This window comes from Salvelinus fontinalis, chromosome 5 (assembly GCF_029448725.1).
Source record: "Salvelinus fontinalis isolate EN_2023a chromosome 5, ASM2944872v1, whole genome shotgun sequence".
Classification (NCBI taxonomy): Eukaryota; Metazoa; Chordata; class Actinopteri; order Salmoniformes; family Salmonidae; genus Salvelinus; species Salvelinus fontinalis.
The window spans coordinates 38,204,209-38,231,874 of record NC_074669.1 but is presented as its reverse complement, the minus strand read 5'-3'; the positions used below and the strand labels follow the sequence as shown (position 1 = coordinate 38,231,874).

Here is a 27,666-nt window from a genome sequence, read left to right as displayed (position 1 = left end):
TTATTAAAGAAATAATTGTGTTATATATTCTATACACATTTTTTAGGTTGTGAAATGTAACCAGTATTTTGATGTGTGGTTTGGTGCAGGTTCTGACCTATTGAAGGAGCAGCTGAGGGAGATCAGGAGTCTACGTCAACGCCTGGAGGATTCCATCCAGACCAATGACCGCCTCCGACAGCAGCTGGAGGAGAGACTGGTCAACCAAGCCAGAGACAAAGGTACTAGACCACCAACCCACCGTTACTCAGACCATGTCCATATATTTTAGACATCCAACTTTGCAGTCACTAGTGAAATGTACTGTCTGTCCTCATCCAGTCCTCTTCTTCTTCCTCCTCAGGTGCCCCCACCAACATCTACATCCAGGGCTTGGACTCTGTCAGCCAGCTTTCCAGTGAGATCAGAGCTCTGAAAGAGGAGAACCTCAGCCTGCAGGCCCGACTCCAACAGGCCAGCAGAGGTAACTAACCGCCCGGCTCCTAGTACTCTCATTACTCCCTAATATACTCCTTATACACAAAATACTCTCAATACTCTTACACAGTGAGGGAGTTCGATTAAGCTGACGTGGGCAGGAAAAAGCGGCGAGGGAGGAGCGCCCTTTTCAAATCGAACAGTAATCTGCGCCGCTCGTTCATGTCGCCAACAAGGCAGCATGATGCATCGTTCAGAAACATACAACATATCTTTTCCATAAAATATACACTACCCCACTAAGTTTGGGGTCACTTAGAAATGTCCTTGTTTTTGAAAGAAAAGCCGTTTTTTTGTCCATTAAAATAACATCAAATTGATCAGAAATACGGTGTAAACATTGTTAATGTTGTAAATGACTATTGTAAACGGCTGATTGTTAATGGAACATCTACATAGGCGTACAGAGGTCCATTATCAGCAACCATCACTCCTGTGTTCCAATGGCATGTTGTGTTAGCTAATCCAAGTTTAGCATTTTAAAAGGCTAATTGTTCATTAGAAAACCCTTTTGCAAATATCTTAGCACAGCTGAAAACTGTTGTTCTGATTAAAGAAACAATGAAACTGGCCTTCTTTAGACTAGTTGAGTATCTGGAGCATCAGCATTTGTGGGTTCGATTACAGGCTCAAAATGGCCAGAAACAAAGCACTTTCTTCTGAAACTCGTCAGTCTATTCTTGTTCTGAGAAATGAAGGCTATTCCATGCGAGGAATTGCTAAGAAACTGAAGATCTCGACCAACGCTGTATTCTACTTCCTTCACCGAACAGCGCAAACTGTCTCTAACCAGAATAGAAAGAGGAGTGGGAGGCCCCGGTGCACAACTGAGCAAGAGGACAAGTCCATTAGTGTCTAGTTTGAGAAACAGACGCCTCACAAGTCCTCAACTGGCAGCTTCATTAAATAGTACCCGCAAAACACCAGTCTGTGTTTTGCGGGTACTATTTAATGAATAGTTTTTATTAATAATACTATTAATAGACCACCTTTACCCCACAAACAGAGACGCATACAAAGCTTTCCCTCGCCCTCCAACTGGCAAATCTGACCATAATTCTAACCTCCTGATTCCTGCTTACAAGCAAAAACTAAAGCAGGAAATACCAGTGACCTGCTCAATATGGAAGTGGTCAGATGACGCAGATGCTACGCTACAGGACTGTTTTGCTAGCACAAAGTGGAATATGTTCCGGGATTCATCCAATGGTATTGAGGAGTATACCATCTCAGTCACCGGCTTCATCAACAAGTGCATCGACGACTTCGTCCCCACAGTGAGCGTACGTACATATCCCAACTAGAAGCCATGGATTACAGGTAACGTCCGCACCGAGCTAAAGGCTTGAGCTTTTAAGAAATCCCGCTATGCTCTCAGACGAACCATTACACAGGCAAAGCGTCAATACAGGACTAATATTGAATCCTACAACACCGGCTCTGACGCTTGTCGGTTGTGTTAGGGCTTGTACACCATTATGGACTACAAAGGGAAACCCAGCTGCGAACTGCCCAGTGACGCAAGCCTACCAGATGAGCTAAATGCCTTTCATGCTCGCTTCGAGGCAAGCAACACTGAAGTATGCATGAGAGCACCAGCTGTTCCGGACAACTGTGTGATCACGCTCACCATAGCCGATGTGAGGAAGACCTTTAACTTCTACTGCCTCAGAAACCCGGATCCGGGAGCACCCCCCACCCCCCACACACTGTTTAGCATAGCTAGCATAGCTTCACAAGTAGATAGTAGCATCTAAATATCATTAAATCACAAGTCCAAGACACCAGATGAAAGATACAGATCTTGTGAATAAAGCCACCATTTCCGATTTTTAAAATGTTTTACAGGGAAGACACAATATGTAAAGATGTACATCTATTACCTAAAAACACATTAGCATAATCCACCATCTTTTATTTGTCCACCAACACCAGTAGCCATCACCAATTCGGCTAAACTAAGATATTTATAGCCCCTAACCAACAAAAAAACTCATTAGATGACAGTCTGATAACATATTTATGGTATGGGATAGGTTTTGTTAGAAAAAAGTGCATATTTCAGGTAGCTGCCATAGGTTACAATTGCACCCACCGTCACAAATGGACTAGAATAATTACAATGAGCAACGTGTTTACCTAACTACTAATCATCAAACATTTCGTAAAAATACACAGCATACACGAATCGAAAGACACAGATCCTGTGAATACAGACAATATTTCAGATTTTCTAAGTGTCTTACAGCGAAAACACAATAAATCGTTATATTAGCGTAGCACATAGCACATAGCAGCCCAGCATTGATTCTAGCCAAAGTGAGCGATAAAAGTCAACATCGCCAAAAGATATTAATTTTTTCACTAACCTTCTCAGAATTCTTCCGATGACACTCCTGTAACATCATTTTACAATATACATATACAGTTTGTTCGAAAAGGTGCATATTTAGCCATACAAAACCGTGGTTACACAATGAAAATAGTAGCAAAACAAGCCTGAAAATGTCGGTCGCCATCTTTCAGAGTGATCTGGTTTAATTAATAGCTAATCATATACTTGACTAAAAAATACAGGGTTTACAGGAATCGAAAGACAAATTAGTTCTTAATGCAACCGCTGATTTACATTTTTAAAATTATCCTTACTTTTCAATACAGGGTTCGCCAAGTGAAGCTATACCAAACAAAATGGCGAAATGTGCGTTTAAAATATTTCGACAGAAACACGATTTATCATATTAAATATTGCTTACTTTGAGGTGTTCTTCCATCAGATTCTTGGGCAATGTATCCTTTCTATGTTATAAACGTCTTTTGGTCGATAGATGTCCTCTGTCCTTCGAAATGTCCACCACCAACGACCGACACCCCAAAACGTGTCCAAAGTTTCAGAGTGCACAACAAATAAATTCCTCTAAAATCGCACTAAACGGATATAAATTGCTATAAAACGGTTCAAATTAACTACATTTTGATGTTTTTAACACCTAAAACGAGTGAAAACATGACCGGAGAAATATTGCTGGTTAGAAAACGATTTGGAACGAGGCAGGTCCGATGCCCTTCACGCTTCAGGCGCACGACGAGAAAGGGCGGTCTCTATACATTTTGGTCTTTTATACTGGCTGTGAATATCCCATCGATTCCATTGAAAGCGTGATGACGTACAGACACCCAGAGGAAGACGTAGGCAGTGTCGGTTTCTTCATAGCATTCACTGTCGCCTTAAAAACAGACCCCAGATCAGAGGTAAAAAAAATTGAAATCTGAACCCTGTCATGAAAAGTGCTGTAGAAATTGTTCTGTACAACTCAGAGACAAAATTTCAACTTCTATAGAAACTAGAAGGTGTTTTCTATCCAATAATAACAATAATATGCATATTGTACGATCAAGAATTTAGCACGAGGCAGTTTAATTTGGAGACACAAATATGCTAATGCGGAACAGCACCCCCTATAGTTCCAAGAGGTTAAACAGGTGAGCATTCACAAGGCCGCGGGGCAAGACGGATTCCCAGGACATGTACTCAGAGCATGCGAGGGCCAACTAGCAAGTCTCTTCACTGACATTTTCAACCTCTCGCTGACCAAGTCGTCCAAAGCGTCCAAGGTGGCTTAGCAGTTCAGACGTCTTTTTCCGTATTGTCGTGTCGTGTCCTGTATATATATATATTTACACCTTTTCTTCACATATCTTTTATTTATTTTATTATCCAAGAACTCAACTACAAAAGCTTTCCTGCAAAAGCTTTCCTGCAACCCGCTTCACCAATTACAATAAGTATTATTTACCTCAATCTGAAAATCCATCGTGGAAGATAGCCAGGGGCTAATTCAGAAGCTAGCCTGAAAGCTAACCAGAAGCTACTCCGATAGCTAGCCAGAAGCTAATCTGTAGCTGCCCCGAAATTAGCCGGTTTGCTGGCTAGCGTTGGTGCTTCAGCTGCCCACGTTTTGCGGTCATCAGCTATTCCTTTAGCTCGATAATCTACCGGCACTTTTGTGCAACGCGACTCGGACCGGAGCATTCCGGGACTTTTTTTCTCTCAGTTTCCCTGGATTCCAACCGCAGGCTCTGGACACTTGCACCTTGATTTCGCAGCTAGCTAGCTGCATACCGTGTGACTATTGGCTTACGTCGACCCCGGAGCAAACTCAAATCATGCTGGAGCTAGCCAGCTGAGGAGTTCCATCACCATCCGGACCCGTTTCTTTTGTTGCTGCTGCAGATACGGAACCCCACCGGGCCTTCACGACTGACTGCCGACGTTATCTGCCCGAGGGATTTATCCAACCGGCACCTCCGTCCCGACGTTACCTGAACGCTCATCTGAGGCCCGCTAATCATTAGCTGTCTTATCGGCTGCTATCTGAACAAAACCCCACTACACGGAACCTACCGACGGAAACGCACGAGGTATCTACAAACAGACCTCCATCCTATGCTGCTACCGATAGCCATATACCCGGCCAGCTGTCTGGATCGCCACGACCCCAACCAACCTCTACTCACTGGACCCTTATTGATCACTCGATTAAGCATGCCTCTCCTTAATGTAAATATGCCTTGTCCATTGCTGTTCTGGTTAGTGTTTATTGGCTTATTTCACTGTAGAGATTCTAGCCCTGCTCTCTATACCATATCCAACCTCTCAGTTCCACCACCCACATATGCGATGACATCACCTGGTTTCAATGATGTTTCTAGAGACAAGATCTCTCTCATCATCACTCAATACCTAGGTTTACCTCCACTGTATTCACATCCTACCATACCTTTGTCTGTACATTATTCCTTTAAACTATTTTATCGCCCCCAGAAACTTCCTTTTACTCTCTGCTCTAGTAGCTCTAGGCGACCAATTCTCATAGCTTTTAGCCGTACCCTTATCCTACTTCTCCTCTGTTCCTCTGGTGATGTAGAGGTGAATCCAGGCCCTGCAGTACCTGGCTACACTCCTATTCCCCAGGCGCTCTCTTTTGATGACTTCTGTAACCGTAATAGCCTTGGCTTCATGCATGTTAACATTAGAAGCCTCCTCCCTAAGTTTGTTTTGTTCACTGCTTTAGCACACTCTACCAACCCGGATGTTTTAGCCGTGTCTGAATCCTGGCTTAGAAAGACCACCAAAAATTCAGACATTTTTATCCCCAATTACAAGATTTTCAGACAAGATAGAACGGCCAAAGGGGGCGGTGTTGCAATCTACTGCAAAGACTGCCTGCAGAGTTCTGTTATACTATCCAGGTCTGTTCCCAAACAATTTGAACTTCTACTTTTAAAAATCCACCTCTCTAAAAACAAGTCTCTCACCGTTGCCGCCTGCTATAGACCACCCTCTGCCCCCAGCTGTGCTCTGGACACTATATGTGAACTGATTGCCCCCCATCTATCTTCAGAGCTCGTGCTGCTAGGCGACCTAAATTTGAACATGCTCAACACCCCAGCCACCCTACAATCTAAGCTTGATGCCCTCAATCTCACACAAATTATCAATGAACCTACCAGGTACCACCCCAATTCCGTAAACACGGGTACCCTCATAGATATCATCCTAACAAACTTGCCCTCCAAATACACCTCTGCTGTTTTCAACCAAGATCGCAGCGATCACTGCCTCATTGCCTGCATCCGTAATGGGTCAGCGGTCAAACGACCTCCACTCATCACTGTCAAACGCTCCCTGAAACACTTCAGCGAGCAGGCCTTCCTAATCGACCTGGCCGGGGTATCCTGGAAGGATATTGATCTCATCCCGTCAGTAGAGGATGCCTGGTCATTTTTTAAAAATGCCTTCCTCACCATCTTGAATAAGCATGCCCCATTCAAGAAATTTAGAACCAGGAACAGATATAGCCCTTGGTTCTCTCCTGACCTGACTGCCCTTAACCAACAGAAAAACATCCTATGGCGTTCTGCATTAGCATCGAACAGCCCCCGTGATATGCAACTTTTCAGGGAAGCCAGAAACCAATATACACAGGCAGTTAGAACAGCCAAGGCTAGCTTTTTCAAGCAGAAATTTGCTTCCTGCAACATAAATTCAAAAAAGTTCTGGGACACCGTAAAGTCCATGGAGAATAAGAACACCTCCTCCCAGCTTCCAACCGCTCTGAAGATAGGAAACACTGTCACCACCGACAAATCCACTATAATTGAGAATTTCAACAAGCATTTTTCTACGGCTGGCCATGCTTTCCACCTGGCTACCCCTACCCCGGACAACAGCACTGCCCTCCCCTCTGCTACTCGCCCAAGCCTTCCCCATTTATCTTTCTCCCAAATACAGTCAGCTGATGTTCTTAATGAGCTGCAAAATCTGGACCCTTACAAATCAGCCGGGCTAGATAATCTGGACCCTTTCTTTCTAAAACTATCTGCTGAAATTGTTGCCACCCCTATCACTAGCCTCTTCAACCTCTCTTTCGTGTCGTCTGAGATCCCCAAAGATTGGAAAGCAGCTGCGGTTATCCCCCTCTTCAAAGGGGGGGACACCCTTGACCCTAACTGCTACAGACCTATATCTTTCTTACCCTGCCTTTCTAAGGTCTTCGAAAGCCAAGTCAACAAACAGATTACCGACCATTTCGAATCACACCACACCTTCTCCGCTATGCAATCTGGTTTCAGAGCTGGTCATGGGTGCACCTCAGCCACGCTCAAGGTCATAAACGATATCGTAACCGCCATCGATAGGAAACAATACTGTGCAGCCGTATTCATTGACCTGGCCAAGGCTTTTGACTCTGTCAATCACCACATCCTCATTGGCAGACTCGACAGCCTTGGTTTCTCTAATGATTGCCTCGCCTGGTTCACCAACTACTTCTCTGATAGAGTTCAGTGTGTCAAATCGGAGGGTCTGTTGTCCGGGCCTCTGGCAGTCTCTATGGGGGTGCCACAGGGTTCAATTCTTGGACCGACTCTCTTCTCTGTTTACATCAATGATGTCGCTCTTGCTGCTGGTGATTCTCTGATCCACCTCTACGCAGACGACACTATTCTGTATACTTCTGGCCCTTCTTTTGACACTGTGTTAACAACCCTCCAGGCGAGCTTCAATGCCATACAACTCTCCTTCCGTGGCCTCCAACTGCTCTTAAATACAAGTAAAACCAAATGCATGCTCTTCAACCGATCGCTGCCTGCTCCTGCCCGCCTGTCTAACATCACTACTTTGGACGGCTCTGACTTAGAATATGTGGACAACTACAAATACCTAGGTGTCTGGTTAGACTGTAAACTCTCCTTCCAGACCCACATCAAACATCTCCAATCCAAAGTCAAATCTAGAATTGGCTTCCTATTCCGCAACAAAGCATCCTTTACTCATGCTGCCAAACATACCCTTGTAAAACTGACCATCCTACCAATCCTCGACTTCGGTGATGTCATTTACAAAATAGCCTCCAAAACCCTACTCAATAAATTGGATGCAGTCTATCACAGTGCCATCCGTTTTGTCACCAAAGCCCCATATACTACCCACCACTGCGACCTGTACACTCTCGTTGGCTGGCCCTCGCTTCATACTCGTCGCCAAACCCACTGGTTCCAGGTCATCTACAAGACCCTGCTAGGTAAAGTCCCCCCTTATCTCAGCTCGCTGGTCACCATAGCAGCACCTACCTGAAGCACGCGCTCCAGCAGGTATATCTCTCTAGTCACCCCCAAAACCAATTCTTCCTTTGGACGCCTCTCCTTCCAGTTCTCTGCTGCCAATGACTGGAACGAACTACAAAAATCTCTGAAACTGGAAACACCTATCTCCCTCACTAGCTTTAAGCACCAGCTGTCAGAGCAGCTCATAGATTACTGCACCTGTACATAACCCATCTACAATTTAGCCCAAACAACTACCTCTTTACCTACTGTATTTATTTATTAATTTATTTTGCTCCTTTGCACCCCATTATTTCTGTCTCTACTTTGCACTTTCTTCCAATGCAAACCAACCATTCCAGTGTTTTTTTTTAGTTTTTATTTTACTTGCTGTGTTGTACTCACTTCGCCTCCATGGCCTTTTTATATTTTTATTTATTTATACATATATCTGTTTGCCTTCACCTCCCTTATCTCACCTCACTTGCTCACATTGTATATAGACTTATTTTGATGTCTTGAGATGTTGCTTCAATATATCCACATAATTTTCCTTCCTCGTAATGCCAACTATTTGAAAGTGCACCAGTCCCTCCTGCAGCAAAGCACCCCCACAACATGACTCTGCCACCCCCGTGCTTTACGGTTGGGATGGTGTTCTTCGGCTTGCAAGCTTCCCCCTTTTTGCTCCAAACATAATGATGGTCATTATGGCCAAGCAGTTCTATTTCTGTTTCATCAGACCAGAGGACATTTCTCCAAAAAGTATGATCTTTGTCCCCATGTGCAGTTGCAAACCATTGTCTGGCTTTTTTATGGTGGTTTTGGAGCAGTGGCTTCTTTCTTACTGAGCGGCCTTTCAGGTTATGTCGATATAGGACTCATTTTACTGTGGATATAGATACTTTTGTACCCGTTTCCTCCAGCATCTTCACAAGGTCCTTTGCTGTTGTTCTGGGATTGATTTGCGCTTTTCGCATCAAAGTACGTTCCTCTCTAGTCTCTAGGACGTGGACGTGGTACCTTGAACGTGGTACCTTCAGGCATTTGGAAATTGCTCCCAAGGATGAACCAGACTTGTTGAGGTCTACAAATGTATTTTCTGAGGTCTTGGCTGATTTCTTTTGTTTTCCCACGAGTGTCAAGCAAAGAGGCACTGAGTTGGAAGGTAGGCCTTGAAATACATCCACAGGTACACCTCCAATTTACACAAATTATGTTAATTCGCCTATCAGAAGCTTTTAAAGCCATGACATCATCTTCTGGAATTTTCCAAGCTGTTTAAAGGCACAGTCAACTTAGTGTGTGTACACTTCTGACCCACTGGAATTGTGATACAGTGAATTATAAGTGAAATAATCTGTCTGTAAACAATTGTCGTAAAAATGACTTGTGTCATGCACAAAGTAGATGCCCTAACTGACTTGCCAAACCTATATTTTGTTAACAAGAAATTTGTGGAGTGGTTGAAAAATGAGTTTTAATGAGTCCAACCAAAGTGTATGTAAACTTCCGACTTCAACTGTTTAATATTAGGTGGTGTCAGAAGAAGGCCCAAAAAGACTCCAGTCACCCAAGTCATAGAGTGTTCTCTCTGCTATCACATAGCAAGTGGTACCGGAATGCCAAGTCTAGGTCCAAAAGGCTCATTAACAGTTTCTATCTCCATGCCATAAGACTGCTGAACAATTAATCAAATGGCCCCCTGGATTATTTACATTGACCCCCCTCCCCTTTGTTCTTACACTGCTGCTACTTGCTGTTTGTTATCTATGCGTAGTCACTTTACCCCTACCTACATGTACAAATTACCTTGACTAACCTGTACCCCCGCACATTGACTCGGTACAGGTACGACCTGTATATAGCTTCGTTCTTGTTATTTTATTGTATAACTTTTACATTTTTTTTTAACTTTAGTTTATTTAGTAAATGTTTTCTTAACTCTATTTCCTGAACTGCATTGTTTCATTTCACTGGCTCGTGACAAATAAAATTTGATTGGATTTGAGTGTACCTTAGGATACAAAATAGTACAATTAGAAATGTGTACATTTTTGAAAAGGTACACATTTGCCTGTTTAGGGTACTTTTAGTCTTGTAGACTTCACCAAGTGAGAGCCTAAGTTTTATCACTGAAATTAAAGTCTTTATGACAATATATTATATATATACTGTATATCATAAGGCCTTTGACAGCCTATGTTTATCCCAACACAGTGTGGTCTGGAACTCCTGGCTTGCAGGGCACATTGGCCAAGTCACATTATGATGGCTTGCCACATATTTAATTCCTATTGGAATCCAGCCAGTTAGAAGAATTGGAACTTTAAATCATCTGTAACCTGTATTTAGAATGACTGACAAGGTAGGGGGGAAAAATTATAAACTCAGCAAAAAAAGAAACATCCTCTCACTGTCAACTGCATTTATTTTCAGCAAATTTAATAACATGTGTAAATATTTGTATGAACATAAGATTCAACAACTGAGACATAAACTGAACAGGTTCCACAGATGTGACTAACAGAAATGGAATAATGTGTCCCTGAACAAAGGGGGGTCAAAATCAAAAGTAACAGTCAGCATCTGGTGTTGCCACCAGCTGCATTAAGTACTGCAGTGCATCTCCTCATGGACTGCACCAGATTTGCCAGTTCTTGCTGTGAGATGTTACCCCACTCTTCCACCAAGGCACCTGCAAGTTCCCGGACATTTCTGGGGGGAATGGCCCTAGCCCCCACCCTCTGATCCAACAGGTCCCAGACGTGCTCAATGGGATTGAGATCTGGGCTCAACACTGATATTCCTGTCTTGCAGGAAATCACGCACAGAACGAGCAGTATGGCTGGTGGCATTGTCATGCTGGAGCCTGCAGGAAGGGTACCACATAAGGGAGGAGGATGTCTTCCCTGTAACGCACAGCTTTGAGATTGCCTGCAATGACAACAAGCTCAGTCCAATGATGCTGTGACACACTGCCCCAGACCATGACGGACCCTCCACCTCCAAATCGATCCAGAGTACAGGCCTCAAGTGTAACGCTCATTCCTTCGACGATAAAGGCGAATCCGACCATCACCCCCGGTGAGACAAAACCATGACTCGTCAGTGCAGAGCACTTTTTGCCAGTCCTGTCTGGTCCAGCAATGGTGGGTTTGTGCCCATAGGCGTTGTTGTTGCCGGGGATGTCTGGTGAGGACCTACCTTAGAACAGGCCTACAGGCCCTGAGTCCAGCATCTCTCAGCCTATTGCGGACAGTCTGAGCACTGATGGAGGGATTGTGCTTTCCCTGGTGTAACTCGGGCAGTTGTTGTTGCCATCCTGTACCTGTCCCGCAGTTGAGATGTTCGGATGTACCAATCCTGTGCAGGTGTTGTTACACGTGGTCTGCCACTGCGAGGATGATCAGCTGATCATCCTGTCTCCCTGTAGCACTGTCTTAGGCGTCTCACAGTATGGACATTGCAATTTATTGCCCTGGCCACATCTGCAGTCCTCATGCCTCTTTGCAGCATGCAGATGAGAAGGGACCCTGGGCATCTTTCTTTTGGTGTTTTTCAGAGTCAGTAGAAAGGCCTCTTTAGTGTCCTAAGTTTTCATAACTATGACCTTAATTGCCTACCGTCTGTAAGCTTAACGTGTCTTATCGACCGTTCCACAGGTGCATGTTGATTAATTGTTTCTAGTTCATTGAACAAGCATGGGTAACAGTGTTTAAACCATTTACAATGAAGATCTGTGAAGTTATTTGGATTTTTATGAATTATCTTTGAAAGACAGGGTCCTGAAAAAGGGACATCTTCTTTTCTTTTTGCTGAGTTTAGATTAGGCTAACTAAACGGAAACAACCATCTCAGTAACGGGTGCAATAAGTCCATCTACTAACACATTGGATTCGTTTAGAAATGTTTATTTATCTTTGTGTAGCATAACATCAATCAATCAATCAATATGCATGCGAAACACACAAACAAACTATTTTAAAATCAACCTGCAATAGAGCATGCTGGGAAATAGGATAATGATGGCATGGTTTTCAGAGCGTGATGATTGTACCTTTATATTCAAAATATGTACCGTTATACTATATTTCCAGTATCTGCACATGTACCCTAAAAGGTAACGAACAGTACCATGTGAGATTATACATTATGTCTACCTCTGAAGGTACATTATGTGTATTTTATGAGAGTGTGATTCATGAATGCAGTCAATGCTAACCCAGTTCAACCGGGGCATTAATCGAGTCCCCAGGTTCCGGCGGCCACAGCCTGACAGCGCTGCGGCGCCTAGGGCGATGCGCCTAGGGGAGGGATCTCCTCTGGGCCCCGACGGATGCGGCTGTAATTGATTCGGAGGAGCAAGAGGAGGCGAGTTTGATAAGGACTCACCCCGTTCCCGTACAAAGGACCAAAGACAGCCTTTTAACAAAGTGACTTTTTAACATGTTTTCATGTCTTAAAAATGTCTACCTTGTTAAATCATTTATACACATTTTAAATGGATTTTACAGAATTGGATGTTTTCACAAGATAAAGTACTTTTATTCATGGTTGTTTCTATTGTTTTTAAATAAGCAACATGTACTTTTTAACAAATTTAAATGTAATATTCAAATGCTGTGTTTTATGCTTTTATGCCGTTTTTATGTGTATAAAATTACGTACAAAAAAAAGAGCAGTTTTTAAAGGAAATGCAACAATAAAACTTTTCAAATAAAAAATGTATCGAGTCCCCTCAATGAGAGAAGAATGATAACCATTGAGTGTTATGCCTCATTAGACCATATTATTACTTGTAATTTCTGTCTTAGTATCTGAGTTCCTCTCTACCCTCTCCCTAGACAGCAGTAAGGAGGCGGAACAGCTGCGGGAGGCGTTGCTGTTGGGGCGTGCCCGTGTGAAGGAGGCAGAGTTAGAGACCGAGCGGTGGGCGGAGCAGGGCAGGAAGCTGCAGAAGCAGACACAGGCTCAGACCCTGGAGATCACCCAGCTGAAACAGGACAGGCAGAACGACCAGGAGGCCATCAAAAGGTAGGAGGGGTGTGTGTGTGTTTGTGTGTGTGTGTGTGTGTGTGTGTTTATAACTGTGCTATGTGTGCGTCCCCAGGTTGCAGCACGAGGTGAATGTCTTTGAGCAGCAGGTGTGTGAGAGCCGTGGCCTTATCCACTCTCTACAGTATAAGCTCCAGATGTACCACAGAGTGTGTGGCGTCCCCAAGAATACACATACAGGTGAGGGGTCACACTCAGGGGAGTCTGCGCCCTTTGACCCCAAGGACCTGCATGTTCCGCTGGGGCAGCAGTTGACCTCTGCGACATGCCCTCCTGGAGCGAGGAGACAGCTCTTCCACGGTGAGAGCGAGGGAGTGCTACGCTGCATGCATTCTGGGACACGGTTACCATTGTTACCACATATTCTAATCAAATCAAATCAAATCAAATTTTATTAGTCACATACACATGGTTAGCAGATGTTAATGCGAGTGTAGCGAAATGCTTGTGCTTCTAGTTCCGACAATGCAGTAATAACCAACAAGTAATCTAACCTAACAATTCCACAACTACTACCTTATACACACACAAGTGTAAAGGGATAAAGAATATGTACATAAAGATATATGAATGAGTGGTGGTACAGAACGGCATAGGCAAGATGCAGTAGATGGTATAGAGTACGGTATATACATATGAGATGAGTACTGTAGGGTATGCAAACATAAAGTGGCATAGTTTAAAGTGGCTAGTGGTACATGTATTACATAAAGATGGCAAGATGCAGTAGATGATATAGAGTACAGTATATACATATGAGATGGGTAATGTAGGGTATGTAAACATTATATTAAGTGGCATTGTTTAAAGTGGCTAGTGGTACATTTTTACATAATTTCCATCAATTCCCATTTTTAAAGTGGCTGGAGTTGAGTCAGTATGTTGGCAGCGGCCGCTAAATGTTAGTGGTGGCTGTTTAACAGTCTGATGGCCTTGAGATAGAAGCTGTTTTTCAGTCTCTCGGTCCCTGCTTTGATGCACCTGTACTGACCTCGCCTTCTGGATGATAGCGGGGTGAACAGGCAGTGGCTTGGGTGGTTGTTGTCCTTGATGATCTTTATGGCCTTCCTGTGACATCGGGTGGTGTAGGTGTCCTGGAGGGCAGGTAGTTTGCCCCCGGTGATGCGTTCTGCAGACCTCACTACCCTCTGGAGAGCCTTACGGTTGTGGGCGGAGCAGTTGCCGTACCAGGCGGTGATACAGCCCGACAGGATGCTCTCGATTGTGCATCTGTAGAAGTTTGTGAGTGCTTTTGGTGACAAGCCGAATTTCTTCAGCCTCCTGAGGTTGAAGAGGCGCTGCTGCGCCTTCTTCACGACGCTGTCTGTGTGGGTGGACCAATTCAGTTTGTCCGTGATGTGTACACCGAGGAACTTAAAACTTTCCACCTTCTCCACTACTGACCCGTCGATGTGGATAGGGGGGTGCTCCCTCTGCTGTTTCCTGAAGTCCACAATCATCTCCTTTGTTTTGTTGACGTTGAGTGTGAGGTTATTTTCCTGACACCACACTCCGAGGGCCCTCACCTCCTCCCTGTAGGCCATCTCGTCGTTGTTGGTAATCAAGACTACCACTGTAGTGTCATCCGCAAACTTGATGATTGAGTTGGAGGCGTGCATGACCACGCAGTCGTGGGTGAACAGGGAGTACAGGAGAGGGCTCAGAACGCACCCTTGTGGGGCCCCAGTGTTGAGGATCAGCGGGGTGGAGATGTTGTTACCTACCCTCACCACCTGGGGGCGGCCCGTCAGGAAGTCCAGGACCCAGTTGCACAGGGCGGGGTCGAGACCCAGGGTCTCGAGCTTGATGACGAGTTTGGAGGGTACTATGGTGTTAAATGCTGAGCTGTAATCGATGAACAGCATTCTCACATGGGTATTCCTCTTGTCCAGATGGGTTAGGGCAGTGTGCAGTGTGGTTGCGATTGCGTCGTCTGTGGACCTATTGGGTCGGTAAGCAAATTGGAGTGGGTCTAGGGTGTCCGGTAGGGTGGAGGTGATATGGTCCTTGACTAGTCTCTCAAAGCACTTCATGATGACGGAAGTGAGTGCTACGGGGCGGTAGTCGTTTAGCTCAGTTACCTTAGCTTTCTTGGGAACAGGAACAATGGTGGCCCTCTTGAAGCATGTGGGAACAGCAGACTGGGATAAGGATTGACTGAATATGTCCGTAAACACACCAGCCAGCTGGTCTGCGCATGCTCTGAGGACGCGACTGGGAATGCCGTCTGGGCCTGCAGCCTTGCGAGGGTTAACACGTTTAAATGTTTTACTCACCTCGGCTGCAGTGAAGGAGAGCCCGCAGGTTTTGGTAGGGGGCCGTGTCAGTGGCACTGTATTGTCCTCAAAGCGGGCAAAAAAGTTGTTTAGCATGTCTGGGAGCAAGACATCCTGGTCCGCGACGGGGCTGGTTTTCTTTTTGTAATCCGTGATTGACTGTAGACCCTGCCACATACCTCTTGTGTCTGAGCTGCTGAATTGCGACTCGATTTTGTCTCTGTACGGGGACTTAGCCTGTTTGATTGCCTTGCGGAGAGAATAGCTACACTGTTTGTATTCGGTCATGCTTCCGGTCACCTTGCCCTGGTTAAAAGCAGTGGTTTGCGCTTTCAGTTTCACGCGAATGCTGCCGTCAATCCACGGTTTCTGGTTTGGGAATGTTTTAATCGTTGCTGTGGGTACGACATCGTCAATGCACTTCCTAATGAACTCGCTCACCGAATCAGCATATTCGTCAATATTGTTGTTGGACGCAATGCGGAACATATTCCAATCCGCGTGATCGAAGCAGTCTTGAAGCGTGGAATCAGATTGGTCGGACCAGCGTTGAACAGACCTGAGCGCGGGAGCTTGTTGTTTTAGTTTCTGTTTGTAGGCTGGAATCAACAAAATGGAGTCGTGGTCAGCTTTTCCGAAAGGGGGGCGGGGGAGGGCCTTATATGCGTCGCGGAAATTAGTATAACAATGATCTAGGGTTTTTCCAGCCCTGGTAGCACAATCGATATGCTGATAGAATTTAGGGAGTTTTGTTTTTAGATTAGCCTTGTTAAAATCCCCAGCTACGATGAATGCAGCCTCAGGGTGTGTGGTTTCCAGTTTACAAAGAGTCAGATAAAGTTCGTTCAGGGCCATCGATGTGTCTGCTTGGGGGGGAATATATACGGCTGTGATTATGATCGAAGAGAATTCCCTTGGTAGATAATGCGGTCGACATTTGATTGTGAGGAGTTCTAGATCAGGTGAACAGAATGACTTGAGTTCCTGTGTGTTGTTATGATGATCACACCACGTCTCGTTAATCATAAGGCATACCCCCCCGCCCCTCTTCTTACCAGAAAGATGTTTGTTTCTGTCGGCGCGATGCATGAAGAAACCAGCTGGCTGCACCGACTCCGTTAGCGTCTCTTGAGTTAGCCATGTTTCCGTGAAGCAGAGCACGTTGCAATCCCTGATGTCTCTCTGGAATGCTACCCGTGCTCGGATTTCATCAACCTTATTGTCAAGAGACTGGACATTGGCGAGTAGTATGCTAGGGAGTGGAGCGCGATGTGCCCGTCTCCGAAGCCTGACCAAGAGACCGCTACGTTTGCCCCTTTTACGGCGTCGCATAGGGTCCCCGGCTGGGATCAGATCCATTGTATTGGGTGGAAGGCAAAACACTGGATCCGTTTCGGGAAAGTCATATTCCTGGTTATAACGATGGTGAGTTGACTTAACTAAGTGTACGAAATTGCACCCTATTCCCGCCTATATAATGCACTACTTTTGCCCAGAGCCTAAGTAGTAGTGCACTAAATAAGGAATAGGGCACCATGCCATTTGAGATTTACCCCAACTACCACTGATTCTCCACTCTTCCTCTCCTCCTCACAGACCCGGCTCTCTCTCCCCCTGTCCGAGAGACTGGACTCTTGAGCCCTGCTTCCCATCTCTCCCCCACACTGGAACCCCAGGAGGCTGACTCTTCTCTGGAGGGCCAAGCCCCAGACGGCTCTTTTACAAACCGTAATGGCCGCCACGCTGTGGGGCATGTTGATGACTTCCATGCCCTACAGCAGCAGATCCTGGAGGGACACGTCCTCATCGGCAACATGGAGACTGCCCTCCAGGCCACTGCCAACTATGCCCTGCTGGAGCTCAGCCTGGATAAGGTGAGAGGTCAGTTGTCATTTAGAGGTTAGAGGAGCAGCAGACATTTTACAGAGGAGTTAACCCTTTCACACGTACCATCACACGGGTGTGATCGTTCTACAGTGGTCCCTGAAGCGTACGATCACACCCGTGTGATTAGAACACTCATTTAGAACGCTTGTTTAGAACGGCCAGTTTCGAATGACGCAACAATCAGCGTTTGAGCTGGCCACACTTTTTTCAGAAACTATTTACACAAACACAGTCCTTACAAAGTTATGTCCAGAATGTGAGCAGTTTATTTTTGGATTCAATGTTCAGATATTCACAGAAGAATATATAGCATAACACAATCATCCTAACCGGAAAAATGTAGGCTACATTTGTCCTAGCGCTAACTGAGGAAGGATTGACCCAACACATGCAGTCATATTTTCTAACTCTCGGCTGACAAACTACAATATGAATTAGCTAATAGCAATTACTATGTATAATTAATCACATCACGGGTGAGCTCACCATTGATCGAAATAATTAGGTAAAGCACTGTTTAGAAATCGAAAGTAATCCGACGATTAGTTTCAGCGCGCACCCATGCATTTTTCCCTCACAGAAACCGAAGACAATAAGAGAAGACGAGATGAGTTTGGTCTGTTTATAGTATGCATGTTGAAGGGGTGTGTCATCTACCGTTGTTCACATCCCACCATTCATTTCCGGAAGTCCTCAAAAAATGAGTGAACTCTTACTCACCTCATTTTGTTATAACATCTTTGGTCAAACAGACGATTACGTGAACCCAGAATGCATTGAATGTCAACAAACATGGCTACACAGCTGGAATTAGCTTAGCTCATCATAATCAGTACAACCTTCAAAAAAGTATTTTACACACATAATATGTGCCCATTACAATCTGTGCAAGAATCGGAATGCATGATTTGTCACCTAGATTTGAAAACATGTGAATAAAACCGTAAATACACAAATAATTGCCACACAAAACATTTTATGATAGTGATTTATTGATACAAGTGGCGCGTGCCGGCAGTCAACCACGTACCCTCTCACTGTAAACCATTCAGTGTTGTTGTTTATGTATGTAGCTAGTGAGCTAAGCTGAAGCATTAGCAATGTCTTTCAAAAGGAGACAACAAATGTGGAAATTCTGGAGATTTTTTTAAAATTCTGACAATGAGTCAGAGTATGAAAGTCAGGAATCAGATTCTGACTGAGTCAGGAGCTGCCCCCCAACCTTGTAGCCATTGAGAACCCTGAATCTGAATTTCCCTTGTCCACTGATGAAGTCCCAGGTCCCTTTGAAGATGCTGGTGGTGATGGAGGCAGACCGACAGTGGATGAAGTACAGGAGTTTTGTGGTAGCTGGAAGGCCACCAGTCATTTCACCCCTCCTGGCCCTGCTGTTTGCTTTGGCGAGTCCCAGTCTGGAGTGCAACGCCCCTTGCCATTTCCAACTGAGGCAGAGTGCTTCAAGTTGTTTCTGACAGAGGAGCTGGTGGGAGACATAGTAGAGACCAATCGCTATGCCTTGGAGCTACAGGATAAGAGAGAGCCAGGAGTGGGGGACAACCACAATTAGTGAAATGTATACATTCCTGGTGACAGTAAAGACTGCTTTCTAGTTCTGCTGCTATGACTGCATTTCATCAACGCTACTACCATCCTAAATGACCCGTTATACAAAATAAGAAATGTTAACAGCTGGCAGTAAAGTGGCATGACAAACGAGACGTCCATGTCCTCTCCACTGTCCATACAGCAACCATGTCGGCCACAGGGAAGGTGGACCACCTGACGGGAGAGAAACAAACCAGACAGAGAACCATCAAACCGGACTGCGTGCTTGACTATTACCTCAAAATGGGGGCAGTGGATAAGGCTGACATGATAAACAGCTTTGTGGAATGCACTCGGAAAATGACCAAGTGGTATAAGATATTTTTCCAGGGTAGCGTCAAAATACAACATGCCAATACTTCTGACGCATTTAGCATTGTTTTACAGAACTAATAGAATAATGTAACTAGCTACATAAGCACGATTGAATATAACACCATAAAAGGTGAGTAACATGAGGAACGTTACCTAGCGTGTCCGCGGTTATAAGGAATATACACAAATATATTATGCTACAGAAACGGTATAACACGACACAATAACGTAATTAGGCACTTACTTTGATAGAAACGCAGTCTTGATTTGAAGATGGGTCTCTGTAGTGACGCTTCTAGCACTGAGACGCTGTGCCACTTGGGAGTCATAAGGCCAGGGTAGCTTCGAAATACAACACATGCTAATACTTCCCTGACGCAATTCACATTGTTTTCCAGAGCTAATAGGAGAATGTAGCTAGATACCTAAGCATTGAGTATAACACCATAAATGTTATGAAATGAGTAACGTTACATCGCGTGTCCGCGGTTATAAGGAATATACACAAAAACATGACGTTACAGTAGAAACGACATAACACGACATGCAGAAACTATTATAACGTATTAAGGCACTTTGATAGAAACGCACACATTTCCAAAGGTATTATTGGTAACGAAAACAACTTTGATTTCGATGCAGGCGACAGGTGGAAAATATGAACACGTGTATGGAGGACGGCAGATGAGTAAATGTCCTGCACAAACAATTGAGAAGTGTTTGGGGAATTTTGTCCGGGTCAGAAATGTCAAAAAAATTAATTGGTCCGCAAAAGTAAAAATGACTACTTTTATGTGAATGAATGAGGCGGAACACACCTAATTTCAAACTGTTATTAGAAAATAAAAAACTTGTTAGAAAATAATTTAAAATTGACAAATAAAACAGGCTGCGTGCTTTGGTTTGAGGGCAGCGCAGATTAAATGTACTGTTACATAACAATCACATTCTTGAATGGAGAGAACGTTCTAACATCACGTGCATAAAAAAACTCACGCTGGGGCGACCGTTAGAAATATTTGGAACTCACGCATGAAAGGGTTAATGATCCCGAGAGTAACTTTTAGATCATTGGTTTAAATTCAATAAACTCATGCGTCATCTCAGTATTACTGTATACTGTATAGCTAGTTGAACTGAAAATATATCACACTTTTGTTTGTTGTTATCCTGTGTTTTAGTTAGATTTGTTTAGTCAAACTGTCTCTGTGCATGTATCTTTCTCTGTGTGTCAGGCTGCGCACCCTGGCTTGGCGAGTAGACTGCTGACTAGCACTAAGACCCTGCGGCAGATCCTTGAGGAAGCCATCTCCTTGCTCAGAATGTTCTGGAGGGCAGCCCTGCCCAGTTGTGAGGGGTACTCTCAGAGCACCAAGGTCAGAAACACATACTCTTTATAAAGTATTCATAAAGCATTCATAATGCCTTCATATGCATGACATACAGAGACAATGTTCACTCTTTATGTTTGTTTGTAAGGGTTACGTTAAGGGGTTTTGCTTTCGCTGTTAGCGTGTTATGTGTGTGAAGTTACTGATCATTGATTAGAGTTTGTGTGCTTTAGTGGTGACTTTGTTAATACATTTGTCCTGTCACTCCAGGTGGAATCAGTGTAACCTCACTGCTCTTTACAGGTGTTTGTAGATGTTTGATATGTGACGGTGTGTTTTTTTACTATCTCTGTGTGTCTAGGAGCTGTTTCTAAAGGATGAGGTCCACATGCTCCGTCAGCGGGTCTCACAGCAGGAGGAGGCTCTAAGGGACGCCATGGAGACACTGAAGAGCTCCAACCGCACCAAAGACAGCATGGAACACTTCATCGTCAGCCAACGTAAGTGACTCTCACTACTCTCGTCTCAGTTACACGTGTTCTCTCTTCCCCCACTATTCAGCACTTTACCTCTCCCCTCCCCTCCTCTGTTTTCTTCTGTCTCTCCCCCTCTCCTGTCTTATCCTATTCCTTTCATATTGCCCGCCTCATTTGCACAGTCATGCATCTTCCTGTTTGTTCAATCCTTTGTTCATCATTTCTCCCCCCTCATTTCTTGCTCTCTCTCACACACACACTTTTTTCCCCTCTTTCTTTCTCTTCCACTGCCTTCTTCCTCTGTCGTGAACCGACTCATCTCTCTCTAACTCTTTCTTTCTCTCTCTGTCTCTTCATAATTGAATGTCCTTCACCATCCTCTGCCCCCCTCAGCGCAGACCCTGTAATGGTTCAGTGATATGACAGTGTGGCGTTTGTGTTTGCATGTGAATGTGCTGGAGTGATGGGTGACAGTCACAGATGAATCATAACTGTTTTGTTTCTGGTTGTTTACAGTGTCGACAACAAAGGATGTCTTGAAGAAGGCACGGACAAATTTAGAGGTGAGCTCACCTTTTTTTTTTTTTACAGGGTCTGGCTTATTTCTTTCTTCTCATACCCTCTATAAGGCTGTTATTTTACTTATTTCTATCTTATGCTATCTTCTGTCTCGCTCCCTCTTGCTCTACCTTGAGTTATTCCAGGAGAACAAGCAGAGAATGTCCTCCCTTGGCCTCACTTCTCCCCCCCTTCCTGCTCCTCTTCCTCCTGTCCCTGGGTTGGTAAAGGTACTGCTTCCTGGCTTTCCGTGCCTGTCAGTGTGCCTGTACCAGCTTCCTGTAATCCACCCTGCCTTTAACCACCATCTAGAGGTCTTCATGGATCCACCTGTACCCGAATACCCGAGACCTGATCTGGGACCCAAGCGGGTCCAGATCCTAAATAATGTCACGGGTCGGGGTCGGATTTGTTATGATTGTCACGGGTCTCGGGTATGGGTAATTTTAACTGACTTGTCCGGAATGAGCCATAGAGATCTGAACTCGACTGCTGCAGTAGAGAGAGAGAGATTAATTTAATTTTTAATTTATGCTGCTGCTCTTGCTTTTCATGAGAGTGGAGCGTGTAGCTTGTTGTTGGCCAATCATGAGTCAAAGCGGCAATAGGCTACAGTCATAGAGCTCACTCCGTGTGTGGCAAAAGTTAGGAGATATATAATCAATGGAAGATGGAATTACAATGACAGAATTTAAAGTTAAAGGAGAAGGATGAGCTACAATGACCAAGAGCCAACAGGTAGGGTCTACTTAATTTTCTGAATGGAGCTGTTGTTATTTGTAACTGTACGATTAGAAAGTGCGTGCACTGCAGCCTGTTAGCCCAGCTAGCTAACATTAGCTAGTTTAACTAGCTTCTCGCGGTTCGGTGTAGTCAAAACAGGTACTACGGAATCATATTTCATGATAAATAACCTACCTATGGCAATTATTAGTCTACTATAGCGTAAGTCGGCTTGGTAGGTTGCTGTCTCGCATCTCTCGCTCCCTCCTCTCCGTGTCACTCGCTCACAGTACAGCCCCTCCCTGCCTGCTAGAGCGGCCTCTCTCTCCCTCCTGTTGCGCATTATCAGTTCTGGTTAGTAAAGTAACTTAAAAAATACATTTATCGAGTCTGGATCCTACCAGATCTATATACGAAACGGGTGTAGTTGTCCTCGGGTCCGTTTGGATCGGGTCTCTATATTTAAAAAAACTAAAAACATTGACGAGTCCGGGTGGGAAAGCCCCAGGTCCATTTCGGAACCCGCGAAGACCTCTACCACCATCCTTTAACAGTAGAGTAGAACGCCCCCTAATGGCATTAAACAGCAGTACATGATCCTCTCTGACACTTTCACTTAGTTTTGTAATTTCATTGTACATAAAAGATCTTCTAACACCTCCATATTGGATCATACTTGTTGTAGGCCTACCATCAGCAGATTTAAGTGACCCTACTTTAATTTGCTAGTGTCTAAGTATGAGTGTATTAATATTACACTGGTTAGGAAATAAATAAGTATGTGAATTATTTTGGTAATTTTAGTTAAAAATCTTTAATGGAGGGTTTTCATTGTCTTATTTCAGATAGCGCAATGACTCAGGATAACATAAGTCATGACATTACATAGTAACATGAAATATAAGTATGCTGACCCTTCCTCCTTTTGTCTCTTCCTCCCACTCAGGTGAAATCCCAAGAGGCTTCTGCGAGCTCACCCATTCTGCTGGTTCGGGTGTTGTGAAGCAACAGATAAAGGCTCCATCACCCAGAACTCCTACCGTGGCCCAGTAATACCCAGGGTCTGACCCAGGGGGTTAACAGACTGCACCCTCCACAGCCAGCCTCTTTGTGATGCACCAGCTTCAGCCTCCTCCTAATACTGGGAGACAGAACAGGACTCTTCCTGTTTAAAAGGAAACAAAGTACATAACAGGTCTCTGCTTAAATAGGGGGGACACTACAGTTGAGGGGAGACGGTCTGATAGTCAGTAGAGGTTCAACCAGGTACTCTCTGTGATGTCGACGACTGCCTATCTCAGGTGTTATGTATAGCTTTTGTAGGTGCTACGAAGGTTTCTCAACTGAAGTGTATCCCCTATTTTACCTGATATACAGTACCAGTCAAAAGTTTGGACACACCTACTCCTTCAAAGGTTTTCTTTATTTTTACCATTTTCTACATTTGAGATAATAGTGAAGACATCAAAACTATGAAATAACACATATGGAATAATGTAGTAACCCAAAAAAGTGTTAAACAAATCAAAATAGATTTTATATTTGAAATTCTTCAAAGTAGCCACCTTGCCTTGACAGCTTTGCACACTCTTGGCATTCTCTCAACCAGCTTCATGACGTAGTCACCTGGAATGCAATTCAATTAACAGGTGTGCCTTGTTAAAAGGTATTTTTTTGAATTTCTTTCCTTCCCAATGCGTTTGAGCCAATCAGTTGTGTTGTGACAAGGTAGGGGTGGTATACAGAAGATAGCTCTATTTGGTATAAGACCAAGTCCATATTATGGCAAGAACAGCTCAAATAAGCAAAGAGAAATGACAGTCCAGTCCATTCCATTTTTTTTTATGAAAATGCGTTTTTTTGGCAGAAATGCTTTCTCGAACATGTGAACTTTCATGTGCCTTAGTAACAAACTTGTATGCCATCAGTAAATATGAATAAACTTGTTAAATTAAGAGCCTTGTTGGTTAAGCCACAGAAAAAGTCAGCAACCTTCCCACTAGCCATGATTGGCTGAGAAAATGAGTGGGCTGGACATGTCGAGAGATGAGTTCGCATTGGTCTGCCATATAGAAGGCTTTTTTCTGTCTATTTGAGCTCGTCAGTCTGTGTTGGTAATCCTGTCGAACACAGCTTTTTTTAATGCATTGTGTAGTGGAGCTGCATAATTGTTGCTCTCCACTTTCTGGAGGATCAAGTTTTGAAATAAGTGGAATTAGAGTATGATAGCTACATCTTCAAACTAAGGGCAACCGTTGTATGGCAATTCCTGACAGGGAGATGCGTCCATCATGCATGGATACCCCCACTCTCAACTTAAACTGGTGACTGAACTAAGATTTGTTTAAGGCAATGGTATTGCTGTTGTGATTAATTGTGTAGTTTTGGGTACCGGTAGTTAGGAGTATGGCAAACACTTTATTTATTTTCTAGGAGACAGTCAGTGAGGGTGGTGAAAGGGAAAGAGCCAGGAAGAGAAACTTCAGAGGACAGTGCCACATCCACGGCAGGACCAGGTGTCAACCTTGTTGCCAGCAGCATCAGTATAGGGGACAGTGGCACAGCATTGTCCAGTTACCTCAGTGATGGCACAAAACCAAATCAGCCACACCCACAATTTATAGAACCGCAAACTCTTGCCAACAGAGGGTTGACGTTTCAAGAGAGATGGTTTCGCGATTTCCCCTGGCTACATTATAATCCATCAATAAAAGGAGTGTTGTGTTTTCACTGTAGCCAAGAGATTTCAAGCCAGCCATCTTTTGGCCAAAGAGCAGATGCTGCCTTCATTAGTGCAGGATTTAGGAAGTGGAGAAAAGCCATTGAAAAATTCACAGCACATCAAAACTGCCAAACCCACCTCCACTTTGTAACTGTAACAGCACACCAGCTAAATCCAATCAGTGCCCAGTTATCCAGCGCGTGGGCTAAACAGCAGGAGGACGCAAGGCATTGCTTGATGAAAATTGTTAGTTCGGTGCGGCATGTATTAAGACAGGGACACGCCTTTAGAGGCCACACGGAAGACAGTGGGAATTTATAGCAGCTTTTAAAAGTTAGGGCAGAAGAGGATGATCCCATTTTACTGAAGTGGTTTACAGAGCGTACCACAATGTACACAAGCCCCAAAGCGCAGAATGAAATTCTGAACATTATGGCCAATACAGTCATTCAAGGCATTGCAGCTGAGATTAGGTCTCTTCCAAATGTACACATTTCAGTAATTGTTGATGGTACTCAAGATGTCTCTGGTGCTGAACAGGAGAGTATCTGCCTGCGTTATGTTGACCACGACCTTGTCCCTCACAAGGAGTTTATTGGGCTTTTCAGAGTGTCGGAGACAACAGGCGAGGGCATTGCGAAAGTGGCAACTGATGTGTTGTTGAGGCTCAATTTGCCCATGTCTGGCTTAAGTGGGCAGAGTTACGATGGTGCCGCAAACATGGCAGGAAATACACAGTTGCACAGGCAATTGTGAGGAGGCAGCAGCCATTAGCCCTCTATGTGCATTGGGGAGCACACTGTGTGAATCTGATTACACAGGCTGGCTGCTCAGCCTCCCCACTGATCCGGGATTCCCTTTCTTGGGTCCATCAGTTAGGTGTCCTCTATGGCCAGTCAGGAAAGTTCAAGAGCATGTTTGAATCAATTGCCACGTCCGGAGATACACGTCTGATCACCCTGAAACCCATATGTCCAACAAGGTGGGCTGTGCGGAATACTGCTATTAGACCTGTGCTAGGGCAGTATGAGCAGGTACTAAGCAGCCTAGAGGAGATGTCAAAAACTGAATCCAAAACAGCTTCAACTGTCAGTGGCTTGAGCACTTCAGCAAAGGCAAGCCTGTGTTGGGCCTCACACTTGCCTCTGCTGTTCTTGGAGAGCCTGAATGCCTAAACATTTCACTGCAGAAGAAAACCCAGACTGTCTCTGGTATGCAGGCTGCAGTCGAGTGTGTGCGGTCATCTCTTAGGGGCAAGAGAAATGATGAAAGCTACCTTTGACTGTATGAGAAAGCAACAACATTGATTGACTCCATTGAATCCATTGAGACACACTCAAGACAATTTGCTGGCAAAGCAGTGGTTCACTATAGGGCACCAAGTGTTGGATGGTGTGGAGGTTCAGTTTGGTGACCGTTTTGACCAGGACAGACGTCCTGCAAAAGTTGGAAAGAGCGCTTCTCACGAGGGAGTTGGATGAGTCTCTAGATCAGTACCCTGAGATGAACATAGATTCTCTTTCAGTGCAGTTGCCTCTCTTTCGCAACAAATACCCCTGTAGCAGCAGTGGAGAGGCAGCAGAGGTCCCCAGGAGACTTCCAGTGGAGGTGCAGGGGTTGTTTGACCAAGTTGAGGTGCTGATCAGAATTTTGATTGTGGTGCCAGTGTCTTCATGTGAGGCTGAGAGGAGTTTCAGTGCACTCCGCAGGTTAAAGACTTGGCTACGGGCTAGCATGGGCCAAGAGAGACTGAACGGCGCAGTTGTCTGTAATGTACATAAAGACAGGCTGGACAGTCTCAAGAGCGAAAATATCTGCCAGCAATTTGTTGGATCCATTGAAACACGCATATGTTCGGTTCTTTTGTTCAGTAGTGTGTATAGCAGTGGTTCTCAACCTGTTTTGGGTCCTGGAACCCCTGCATATTTTGAGGCAAGGCGGGCAAGGTTTTGAGCGGTCCTCGGGGACCTCCACCCCCTCCATATTATATGTAAAGTTACTGGAATCCTTGTGGTGCTGAATACGTTCATTACACTTTTTTATTTCACGGACCCCTTCCAATTACACCAGGGACCCCTAGGGGTCCACGTACCCCTGTTTGAGAACCCCTGGTGTATAGTATGATATTTTTGTTCAGTAGTTTTCAGTTTTTAGTACATGACAGTACACTTACTAATTATTTATTTTATGTTATTTCATTTAAAATGACATACTTTGTGTGACATACTTCTCCATAGCTGCTGTTTGAAGAGTTGAGACACTGACTGAACAATAAATAAGTATTTTTGAATAATATTTTGGTTGATTTATTTGGGTTATTCATTGAAGTAGATTCGCTTCCAGAACTGTACTTATTTTGAGCTTTTTGTTCTTGTAAAGCTATTGTAGTACATGCAGGCCAGTGGCGCATATTTAATGACTATATAAATGTATCAGAAAAAGTCAAATAAAAAGGTCAATTCAATACGGAGACCAACTTTGCGATGGTTCACAATGGAGATTTTTTTAGATGAGATTTCACCATGTTCATTGTATTTATGAAAACTGCACCCATACAGTGTACAGTACCATTGCCACCTACTGGCCTTTCTTGGTGTTTCTGGTTGTAAATACAAATACCTGCATACATA

The 27,666-nt window shown here is 44.3% G+C and overlaps 1 protein-coding gene across 5 annotated transcripts in view; it reads left to right on the top strand.

Annotated features, from left to right (window-relative positions):
• The window catches only part of LOC129855546 (myomegalin-like), a 137,775-nt gene extending 110,444 nt beyond the window's left edge, over window positions 1-27,331 (top strand). For 2 of the 5 annotated variants that reach the window (XM_055923328.1, XM_055923326.1), the window contains 10 exons: window positions 90-221; window positions 344-463; window positions 12,933-13,122; window positions 13,199-13,443; window positions 17,016-17,293; window positions 20,462-20,602; window positions 20,919-21,057; window positions 21,550-21,596; window positions 21,729-21,821; window positions 23,261-27,331. In XM_055923328.1, the coding sequence (XP_055779303.1) occupies window positions 90-221; window positions 344-463; window positions 12,933-13,122; window positions 13,199-13,443; window positions 17,016-17,293; window positions 20,462-20,602; window positions 20,919-21,057; window positions 21,550-21,596; window positions 21,729-21,821; window positions 23,261-23,317 (1,442 nt within the window). In that variant the 3' untranslated portion in view covers window positions 23,318-27,331. Of the gene's footprint in view, window positions 1-89; window positions 222-343; window positions 464-12,932; window positions 13,123-13,198; window positions 13,444-17,015; window positions 17,301-20,461; window positions 20,603-20,918; window positions 21,058-21,549; window positions 21,597-21,728; window positions 21,822-23,260 lie in introns of those variants that run through there. The other 3 variants (XM_055923324.1, XM_055923325.1, XM_055923327.1) reach the window with 3 other exon arrangements.
• Window positions 27,332-27,666: the final 335 nt, after the last annotated feature.